This window comes from Hyperoodon ampullatus (genome assembly GCF_949752795.1).
Source record: "Hyperoodon ampullatus genome assembly, chromosome: 6".
Classification (NCBI taxonomy): Eukaryota; Metazoa; Chordata; class Mammalia; order Artiodactyla; family Ziphiidae; genus Hyperoodon; species Hyperoodon ampullatus.
Window position 1 is genome coordinate 42,672,716 of NC_136919.1, and position 12,037 is coordinate 42,684,752.

Below are 12,037 nucleotides of genomic sequence, written 5' to 3' on the forward strand. Positions count from 1 at the left end.
AATTTTTTGAAATCTCAAAAAAAATGTTTCTGATCTGTTTTTCATCTGCCTCTGCCTTTTGTTTTTGTTCATTAATTTCCTCAAATATTTGTGTGTAAATACTACTGTGCAGTTTCTTTTTTTATTATTAAATCATTCAGTGAATGCTTTCTGAGCCAGTAATTTGTATGTGGTGTTAGAATAGCACTCTAGACTATCAGGAAGCCTCACTGATTTGCAGTTAAGCCACATGTGATATGCCTGTGTGAGAAGGCAAGAGAAGTTACCTTTCTACTTCCTTTACTGACAAAGATTACCAGTTACTAAGCTGCTAACATCTATAGCATCTCCTCTCTCTTACATGAGTAACAAAAACAGCATTTTTGCATGGTTTCTGAGAGAGCCCCACCTCCTCTGCCTCTCCAGGATATTAACCAGGTAGGTTCCCACAGCCAGCCTGTGCGACCCACTCTTAGCTGTTATTCCAAAGGAATCCCTAGTTTTGTCCTTCAGATCATGCCAACTACTTTGGATAACACTGTGCTTTGATCGTTTACTTCTTCTGTTTATACCAGGAAAATCTTGGAATCCATTCTCAATGTTCTCTCTCATCTGGGTCCTACTGTTACAGTGTTTGGCTGCCTTTTTTTTTTTTTTTTAAGGTTATAAAGGTTTCCTATTTTTTAAGAAGTTGAGAGGATTCTGTTTCTCATATTCCTTATAGTTTTCAATTGGTTGTAGACAAGAGAAGCAAGCAGCAGAAATATCTTTAACTCCAAAAACCAGAAGTCCTCTAGATTACACATATCCCTCACATGTGTGAGGATGTATGTTTATTTTTTGTAAAAAGAAAATGTTTTAAAAGAGTAAAACCATCTCAAGTTCCTGGCACTAGTACCTCATGACACAGGCCTCTCTAATGGGTGGTGATTTTACAGTGAAGTCAGTTCCCACCTCTCCTGTGCACTGCCAAACCAGCATATGAAGTTGACTGGGTTGAGGCAGCATAATTTCTGCTTTAGCACCAAGTACAGCCCTCAGGAAGTTAAAGGTGCAATACCACCAGACAATAAACCATCATAATTCTAAACTATATTTTAATCTACTTTTAATTTACATTAACTTTTAATTGTTTCTTTTACTCAGTCATAAATGCATACCACTTGAGAATAAAATAGCCGAACAAGGTTTTTATTAAAACTAACAATCTTCTGCCCACCCTCTCCTGCCAATTCCATTATTCCCTCTCTTCCCAGAGGTAGTGTCTTCCACTTCTTCTTAGCTCTTTTGATATTTACCTCCATATCACCAAATAACAAGCTTATAATGCTACTTACTTCATATTTTTTCAGTTTTACACGTTACCTGACTTACTCCAGCTTCAAAAGGAGATATGTGTAAAAAAGAGATAATGAAAAAAATATGAAGTAGCAGCTATAAGCACATATAAATTATACGCATATATACACTTCTGTCCTCTTACCTCCAACACAGTTAGATCAAAATTTTGATTATTATCAATGTTCAGCACCATTACGATTAAGTAAATTACATTCATATTTGGGCCATGGATAACTTTTGCAAACATGGAAATAAGTATTACTTTCATATATATTCTGAAGTTAATCACTTCTTACTTTTAGTTTGCTTTGTTTGTATGTACTTAACACTTTAATTCAACCCCAAATCCTTTGCCAATTCTCTAAATTTCTTTTTTCTACATTAAAGAGAACAGCTATTGTGTCAATTTCATTGGTGACAACAGATCTTGTATCTACTTTGAGCCATCTACCCTCAAGCCTTGTGACTTTGTTCAATCTGGACTTGTCCTCCATGTATTATGCTCAGATATATAGTATCTTATGATCTTGCTGCACTATCACCCTACGATTTCCTTCATTATTCTCTTATGCTGGATTCTTATATTCCTTGAAGTCCATACTTTCCTTTACCTTGATTTACTCCCTTGTTTTTTTTTTTTTTGCAGTACGCGGGCCTCTCACTGTTGTGGCCTCTCCCGTTGCGGAGCATAGGCTCCAGACACGCAGGCTCAGCGGCCATGGCTCACGGGCCTAGCCGCTCCGCGGCATGTGGGATCTTCCCAGACCGGGGCACGAACACGTGTCCCCTGCATCGGCAGGCGGACTCTCAACCACTGCACCACCAGGGAAGCCCTACTCCCTTGTTTTAATGGAGCACATTCCAGTAGCCTTGAAAAACTTTTGGGGAGATTAATTTTGTAAGATTTTAAATACCTGAAATTATCTTTCTTTACAATTAAATGATAGTTTTGGAAAAGGATTCAATGATTAGAAACCATTTCCCCCCCAAATTCTGAAAACACTGGTCCACTGCTTTTCTTTTAATCACAACTCTACTGAGATATAATTAACATACCATATAATTCATCTATTAAAAGTGTACAACATAATAGTTTTTTAGTATATTCAGAGTTATAAAACCACCACCACCATGAGAAACAGAACATTTTCATCACCCTAAGAAAAAACTCCATATACATTAGCAGTCCTCCTTCTTCCCACCCTCCTCCAGCCCTAGGCAACCACTGATCTACTTTCTGTCTCCCTGGATTTGCCTACTCTGGATGTTTTATATAAATGAAAATCATATATGATCTTTTGTGACTGGCTTTTTCTACTTAGCATGGTTTCAAGGTCCCTCCATGTTGTAGCAGATATTAGTACTTCATTTAATTGCCAAATGCTACTCCATTGCATGGATGCACAACATTTATCGGCTCATCTGCTGAGGGACACCTGGGTTGTTTCCACCTTTTGGCTATCATGAATAATAGTGTTGTGAGCATTACTGTACAACTTTTTGTGTAGACATATGTTTCCATTTCTCTTGGGTGTATATATACTCCTAATATTAGAGTGGCTGGGTCATGTGATCAATCTACATTATACGTTTTGAGACACTGCAATATTGTTTTCCAAAGCAGTTGCATTATTTTATACTTCCACCAGCAGTGTATGAAGGTTTCAGTTCCTCCATAACCTCACCAACACTTGTTACTATCTGTCTTTTTGATTACAGTGGTTGGGAAGTGGTATCTTTTCGTTTTGATTTGCATTTCCCATGGCACATCTATTTTTTCACATGCTTATTGGCCATCTGTCAATCTTATTCAGAGAAATGCCTAATTTATATACATCCCTTACCTATTTTTTCATTGACTTAATTTTTCTTTTTATTGATTCTTAAGGTTTATGTCTAGGTTTTAGAGTTTCATATTTTTAGTTCTTACATTTACGTCACTGATCCATTTTGAGTTGATTTTTGATTATGATGTGAAGAGGGGGTGGGGGAGGGTACCAAACTTTATTCTTTTGCATGTGGTTATCCAATTGTCCCAGTGTCATTTGTTGAAAATACTTTTCTTTCCCCATTGAATTGTCTTGGCACTCATGTCAAATATCATCTGACCACAAACATGAGGGATCATTTATGGATTTTCAATTTTAGTCCACTAATCTATGTCTATCTTTATGCTAGTTCCAAACTCTCTTGATTAATGTAGCACTGCAGTAAGTTTTAAAATCAAGAAGTGTGACCACTTCAACTTTGTTCTTTGCTCCACTAACTTCTAGCTTCCATTCCTGTTGTTGAAGTTTGATTACATTCTGTCTTGATTCTGTGTGTGCAACTTGCTTTTCTCTTTCAAATCTCTTAGGATCTTCTACTTTTCCCCACTATTCTGAAATTTCATGATGATATGCCTTGATAGAAGTCTACTTTCATCCTAATTGTGCTGGGTAACTCTTTACTGGCCCTCTTAACCTGGGTATTTGCTTCATTTCCTTCCAGGAAATCTTCATAAATGATCAAGTGATTTTTTTTTTTTTTTTGCTTCTATTTTCTGATCTCTATTTCTGGAAAAACTTTTACCAATTTATCCTTCATTTATCTTGTTTATTTATTATTTATCTTTATTAGACAATGGACCTTCTGGACTGATCCTATAGTATTTTACTTTTTTCCTCCTTATTTTCAACCTGTTCATTTTTATTCTACTTTCTCTAAGATTTCCTCAACTTTATGTTCTATATTTTCTATTTTTTTAATGATTTCTGCTCTTATATCGTGAACCTCAAATATACTCTTTTTTCCCTTTTTTTAAATAACATCCTATTTTTGTTTTACATACTCATTTTTTTTTCATTTTTTTAAAGGTTTTTGTTTGCTTCCCTGTTTTGGTCTTTTTTATAGGCTAGACATTTCCACCCATGGCTATATACTCAGGCTTGAAACTAAAGGACCAAAACCTCATTAAGAGCTCTATGAATTAGGTTAGGCTTTTCTACCAAACCATTTTATCAGGAGAACTGCTAATACCAATAAATTTAGACTTTGCTGATGCTTTTCTTCATCTCTTGGGCTTGCCAGATTTCCCTAAGAGTCTTCCAAATTCTTAGGTGAAGTGCAATAGCCAGGCTGCACTGTTTTGGAAGCTGAGTGGGGGGAAAAAACAGCTAGAGCTTGACGTGGTGTGCAGGAAAGGGGAGAATAGGTGTTACAATAAGTATTTAAATTACCACTTAGCTCCCCATAATGTGTACCATTCAACAGTGTCTGGTATCTTCTCAATTCAGAATCTCTCTGCTCCCCTATTCCAGAGAATAAACTTTTAGTATTCTGAGGCTCAGGAATGTTACCATGGAGAAAATGGGGAGGAAATCTCTGTTTCTAAACAGTTTTCAACCAGTTCTCATCACCATTAATTCTCATCCTCATTTTTAGAGGTACCTGGTATACTAAAAATGAGGCCCTTCACAGGATCTGCAGTATAAACTGGACTGTATCTTGACTTTCCCAATCAGTGGCTAAGAACTCAGTTACTTGTGGACAGACAGCTCAATGTCCTTCCAGCTTCTAAAATTCTGTTGCTATTGTCTTCTTTTCCTTTTCCTCGTTACTGATTATACCTATTTTTTAAAAAAAATCCAAACACCATTGTTTCATTAAGGTTTCAGAATGTAAATGCATATCTTTAATCTACCACTTGAATCAAACGCCTTTTAAGTTTTTTTCAAAAAGATGACAGGCCTCTTTTTGTTTTTGTTGTTTTGTCCGTGTCGTGCAGCTTATGGGATCTTAGGTCCCCAACCAGGGACTGAACCCGTTACTTGAAGCAGTGAAAGCACAGAGTCCTAACCACTGGACCACCAGGGAATTCTCCAAGGCCTCTTGAAACTGAACATCAGATTTGGAGATACACTTCAAAAGTACCTACCAATTTCAGGCAACATAAGTGTAATTAAATTTTTCATTTCCATTAGCAACTGTTAAAAATGCTTGCATCTTGGGCTTCGCTGGTGGAGCAGTAGTTGAGAGTCTGCCTGCCGATGCAGGGGACATGGGTTCGTGCCCCGGTCTGGGAAGATCCCACATGCCGTGGAGCGGCTGGGCCCGTGAGCCATGGCCACTAAGCCTGTGCATCTGGAGCCTGTGCTCCGCAACGGGAGAGGCCACAACAGTGAGAGGCCCACGTACCGCAAAAAAAAAAAAAAAAAAAAAAAAAGATGCTTGCATTCTAAAGAGTAAACCAAGCCTAACCCACAGATAACTATAAAAGAATATGGGAAAGAGAAATAAATTTTGACAAGTAGAACATGGAAAATCTCATTGGAAGAAATTATCTGAACATTATTTTGAAGAATTCCACGGACATATAAAAAGAAGTATAGAATTCACAAGCAATACAACAGCATAAGCAAACACGAGGAGCAACATGTGCTTCACTGGATCCTCTTCTTGTTTTTTCAACAAAGTTCTAACTCAAGGTCCTGAACTCAGCAAGCCCTGACCATATCCACTCCTTCAATTTTAATTAGCACTTAACATGAAAATAACTCCAAAACCTGCTCTTCCGTCCATTTTCCAGAGCAAAATATTTACTTTGCCGGTGGACTGTTCCATGTCACCACGTCAAAAAATCCCATTTGTCATACCTGAGCTGCCTTCCTTAAGCATCTCTTGTTCCCAAACCATTTCTGCCTCCTTCATCTTCAACACATCACATCCACTGAGTAAACCCACCAGCAAGTAATCCTTGAATCAAGTTTGATTCTTCCTACTTTCTCCCTTTACACCACTGTTTCCAAGTTCCCACTGATTAAGTAGCTTTTCAATGAGAAGCTAAAATTAATGCTCAGCAGTTTCAAGCTTTACACAGTCACTTTGTCACTAGCTGGGGTTGTACTAATATTAAGAAGGCAAAATGAATAACCTGAGACCAAAACTAATCTATACTATGGCTTTATCACCATTTTCTTAGAATAAACATTGCTGGGAAGGCATTCACTTTTTTATTATAGAACTGTTTAGCTTCATGCTTCAGTTGGATAATTACAAAGTTAAATTAAGTGAGCTTAAACAGTGTTTAACTAAGCACAGAGTGAATACTCCCTAAATTTAAAACTTCACTTGCTTATTCAAACCAACTTTATGCAAACCATCTTCCTAAAGCTTACTCATGAACAGCCCATAAAACCAGAGAAATAGTTGAGAATATACACACAGGTTTGTTTGTTTGTTTTTAAGTGCTGACTGATCTGAACTACAGGGAAGCCACAAACCACATGGGCAACTAATGCTCCCATGGCAATTATTATCCTCAGTTATAGACCAGAACAGCCCACAGTAGTCAGGATACGGCAAAAGGAGCATCAGAATAGAGTCATTTGAAAGACTCTTGTTTCGCATCATAATACCCTATTGATACATAACCAACCAAACAAATTACTTGGAAGCAATGTATTTTACAGTGGTTTTCATAAAGTATTCTTGCACTAGATTTCAAAGTATTGAAGAGTTGTAGATATATTTACCTCTCTGTAAACATGTACTAGATAGCTTGCTATGCATAAAAACCTTTTTCTTTTTTAAGGTCCCATGGTTATAGAATGTCACCTAGTCAATCATCTAATAGTCACTTATCTTCCCCTCTCCTGGAGAAAATGAGAAAATGGTAATGAATTAATAATGAATTTATAAGTTCAGTATAATTATTAACCATAAAGATAATACTGATTTCCTAAACCAAATTACCTTTTGGACTGCTCCACTACCTAACCTTTGATTAAGAAAAAAATTCATGGGAAGGGGAATATCACAACTTCTGTCCCTAAAAGGAGGGGAAAGGATGAAAAAGGAAAGGAGTGTGAATCAATAAAACTAGATTTCCTGGTCAGAGGACTAACAACTGTGAAAAACTAATTTTAAAATACAAATATCATCTCATTTTAATGGTTTTAAGGATAACCAAAATTGCTACACATTACTAAAATGTTAACTCAGTCGGAGCTTTTACAATAAAGGTACACTATTCCTTTTATTTTTAAGGCCTAATTCATTAATAAAATCTACTGCCTGTCAACAACGTACCAAGCACTGTAGAGACAAGCAAAGAAGAGACTCTGGCCTAATAGTACTAAAAATCTCATGGAAAGACAAAACGTAAACTATAATATAATATACTAAAAAAATGTAACAAAGGCATGTATGAATGCAATGAGGCCACAGAGGGAATACCTAGGCCTGCCTGGTGGAGTCAGGGAAGACTGTAACGGAGCTGATGATCTCTCAAAGGAGTAAAGGGGAGATGTGATTAAAAAAGAATGATTTACTGCTGACATCACAGCCTGATCACGAGACAGGGTAAAGACTCAGAACCCAAACAGTAAGATACAGGAGATGGCAAACTGGTCTAGAAAAAATTTAAAAAGAAGGTACCATAAACACTCTATGTAAGTCTATGGAGCAAAACATTCCAAAGTCTGCATAGATTGACTTAACGGATATTTTAGAACAAACCAAACACTATACATGCTGGATGGGAAAGAACAAAAAAAGAGTAGGAGCAAAACAGACAATTACCTCCTTTTGTAGTATCATTCTGGGCCTGGATGCCATGATGCAATGAATTATGAATGGCAGAAAGAAGATCTGCTGCTTGAACCATCAATTTTTGAGCTTCTGCAACAGCACTGGTCTAGCAAATAAATCACCAAAAACATTCTTACATATTCTTTCACTGAAAGATATACATTAAATAGGAAAATCCTATAAACAATAATGAAATTAAATGCTTGTTGTAATGACATTGGTTTTCACAAACTATTCACTTAATATAGGATGCCCAGATCCTGTTAGGATAGAAATAATTTTTTTACCCATATCTATACAATGTAGGAGCCATTAAAGAACAATAGGAAACATTTCTGGTTTATTCTACTAATCTCATGTTTAAAAAAAAAAAGAGAGATGTAATCAACTAGAAAATGGGAAATTGCAACATTCCTACTAAATCATTCATCAAGGTGAAATTTTAAAAAAAGAACAGAATTACAGATGTTAGTAAAGGTTGGATCTCTACTTACCACTTATTAACCATTTACAAATTAGTCTGTAATTTACTTAGAGTTAATGCAATATACACACAAAAATATTCACCATCTATTCCACACAAATCTAAGTTAATTATTTAACTGAATGAAAGAGGCCTACCTAAAACTCTCATTTTTAATTTCTCCAATTCACAATAACTACCCAGAAGCAATTTCAGCTTCTATTATTTTACCAACTAATATGTAATATGTTATTTTTATATCAACAACAGACATGGACATGTTATGGAGCAGAATGTAAAATTCATGTGACTTTTGGAGAAAATCAGGGATACTCTGATGTAAACACACCAAATACTGAGTGCTGTATATGTGTGCATATACATTTCAATGGAAAAGTCTCAGAACTACCAAAATAAAGCATTCCATCGAAAACAAAAACACTAAAATTTAGGTTATAGTAAATACCCTTACCTCTTTCTTAGTAAAAGCTATAAGCACTGTCAGTAACACTCGAGTAAATTTCACTCTGCTGAATACTGCTAAACACTGTTGGTGCTAAAAAACAAGAAAGGACTAAAAGTTAAAAGATGCGAAGTCTGTCAAAGAAATTTCATTTTAAAATATAGTATTTTAAGTCCTAAATCTCAGTGTTAATAACTTACTATTGAATACATTACAAACACCTTCACTTATAGTCTTTTAAATGTCTGAAAAATGAGCTGCAGAAAACATAATAAAACAAAGCCTATTTTATTGAAATAGAAATACATAATAAAGCTTATGTATCAAGAGGACTGATTTTTCCCTAAGTCAGGAGTTACACTATTATTTCAAAACTGATTTAATTAGCATTTTTAAAAGGACTGATAAAAAGGTGCTTTAAGCAGAGTCAGAAAATTTAGGATCTTAACAAAGGTTTGACAACTTTTGATACTGTGTAAGTTCTTGAATTCTGCCAACTTTTGGTGGATCATCTGTTAAAAAAAAAATCATTTTTTTCTTCCTACCTCACAGGAATATTGAAGAGCTTTGAAATCATGTAATTGAAAGAGCTATATTATAATTCTATCAAAATAAATACAAGGGAAATAAACTCCCTTGCAATGTCCAATTTGTAAAGAAATACCTTAAAAAGGGCTTCCATAAATTATAACGTAGTTCATAAAACTACAACATTAACTTCTCTGATATTATCTACCAGAAAATAAGTTCAATTACTTCTAGTTCAACTTCTGGATCTCTTTCTTCTCCCTGTCGACTTCGAGTACTCTAAAATTTTAAAAAAGGTATATTAAAACACACACAAACCTGTAAAAGCATTAGATTACAATTATACAACATAAAGCAATAAATTAATTTATTGAGTATATGCAAGAATCTATTTGAAGAAAAATATTTGGAAGAAAAAAGCCGTATCAATTATTTATTTTCCTATTAATACTATGTACAGAAAGTTCATTTTGATATAAATTATAAAGATCACACAAAAGAATAAGGTATTAAAAACAGCAAAAGCAAAATAATGAAAAACATAAGCAGAAGCACATGGTACATAGTACTTCCTGCTTTTAAAAAAATCTATTAACTGAAATTCCTGATGCTCTCCAAACTAACCCTGTTAGAAAAAAAAGTAACCTTTACAAAGTCACATGGTAAATACTGATCAGTTCTATACTAAAATGCAAAACATCTTTTTAATACATGTGTTACATATGGGTGACTATTCTGACAAAATTCCAAGGCAGTACCACAGGAAGATCTGGTAGATTGGGGTTCTAGCCCTGGAGCTGCCACTAACTAATGGCATGCCCTTAATAAGACTCAAGACAGGTTACTTAACTCTTTTCAGCTGTACTTTCTTCATCTAAAAGTGCATTTTATTGCCTAATGCACTGAATAACTGTAAATATCCAATAAGACAATAATGCAAAATTGTTTTGACAACCATGCTGTGTTATACAGGTATAAAAAATAGAAGAAATGTAACTTTTTATCATTTTTAATTTCTATGAGAACAAAATCATCAGGATCATCTGGCCAAAGGATGTCATTCATAGAAGGCTTTTATCAGATTTGAGGAGCTTCCATTTACTGAGCTCTTCTGCTATGTTCTAGACAGTGCCCTAACTATTAATGATACAAAGGTGAAGAAGGTAGTCCTTACCTTTGAGGAATTTAAAATTCTAGAATCTTATGCTATTCTTAAAATAGCATACTGAAATTTTAAAACACTGGCAAAAAATTGAAAAAATTTGAAAGGGTTAAATTTTCAGCACTTGAAAGTAACACTACTTCACAAGAAACCTCTCTAGCAGTGTTCTAATTCATTACCAAAAAACAGTACAGAACATATAAAGAAAGTTGGTGGTCCTACCTACACTAGCTATTTGTAATTAGCTAAAGTTAACCTGACATTTAGAAGAATATAAATATCCTATACCAAAGAAAAGAGAAAAAAATATATACCTTTACTCTTCTTTGCATGTCATCCTCCACATCTTTTAGCATGCCTAGAAAGAGAGACAATGATTTTAAAAGGAAACAAATCCAAATGTAAAATTTGTGAATTATATTTATAAATGGTTTTACCTGTAACTCGAAGATCTGTCACACTGTTGGCCATTTTAAATCCATATGTCATTGACTGAAAATCTTCCTATACAGAAAAGCAATAATTAGGCCCTTGAATAGTAGCAAAACCTTTCATTATATTTCTCTTACAAAATCACTATTTGCTAATAAGAAAACAGTAATGGAATGTCACCCTAAATATTGCTATCATACATCCAAGCTTTCTTTACAGGCATACCATTAAAACACCACATTCTAATGTTGTCTCTGTCCCCTTAATTTCAATTGCTGTCCTCAGGCTATTTAAACATACTTGCATTTAATATGTTCATTTGCAAAATAATGCTTATGATAATATCACAAATAATCCCCACTTACAAAGAATTTTCACATTCACAGGTGAACAATAAATATGTAATAATTACTATTTGCAAAATTTAAACTTTTCAAAACTTATTATATGTCATTTTACACACTGTTAGGCTAAAAGGTTAAGTCTTCTCAAATAGAATTACTCAGTGACAGCAAAACCACATTCCCACTTCTGCCCACTGTAAAGAAAACAAATGATTCATACATGGATTCCCACTCCCAAAATCATTTAAAACACTGCTGGGATATTAGCAAATTAAGTGGTTTGCTGGATTCACTATGAAGAGTTTAATAATATCTGGCTGATTTCAGCTATGAAGTTAGAAGCTCTATTAAAGGAGTGTTTCTGCCATATTACGATTCTTACAAAAATGTATATAAAAGCCTAATATAATGAAATAACAGATATTCACAGCAGTGGCCAGAACTATAGTGAAATTTCTGGACTCTTAACAAAAACATCAGTAAGCATGCAATTCATGTCAGGTACTATATCTGACAAACAGAAAGAAGTACAAACAATGTCTCTAGTCTCAAAGAACTCAGAATTGTATGCCTCACAGGACTGGGTCTTTCAAAAGTCTCAGGTTGTATTACAAATCTATAAACTTATCCTCCAGATGAAGTTTATACTCTATCTCTACTTGGACATCAAACAGGATTCTCAAATTATACATGTCTAAATAGGAACTCTCCTAGTGTTTACCACATTGCTAAAAGGCACCCCCATCCCTTTACTC

At 34.8% G+C, this 12,037-nt stretch overlaps 1 protein-coding gene across 1 annotated transcript in view; it reads right to left on the reverse strand.

Annotated features, from left to right (window-relative positions):
• Positions 1 to 12,037, reverse strand: part of NAA35 (N-alpha-acetyltransferase 35, NatC auxiliary subunit) — a gene marked incomplete at its 5' end in the record, with an annotated part of 96,288 nt that overhangs the window by 46,157 nt on the left and 38,094 nt on the right. The window contains 5 exon segments of the mRNA XM_079706207.1: positions 7,882 to 7,996; positions 8,826 to 8,909; positions 9,573 to 9,623; positions 10,821 to 10,864; positions 10,944 to 11,010. Of these exon segments, the coding sequence (XP_079562333.1) occupies positions 7,882 to 7,996; positions 8,826 to 8,909; positions 9,573 to 9,623; positions 10,821 to 10,864; positions 10,944 to 11,010 (361 nt within the window).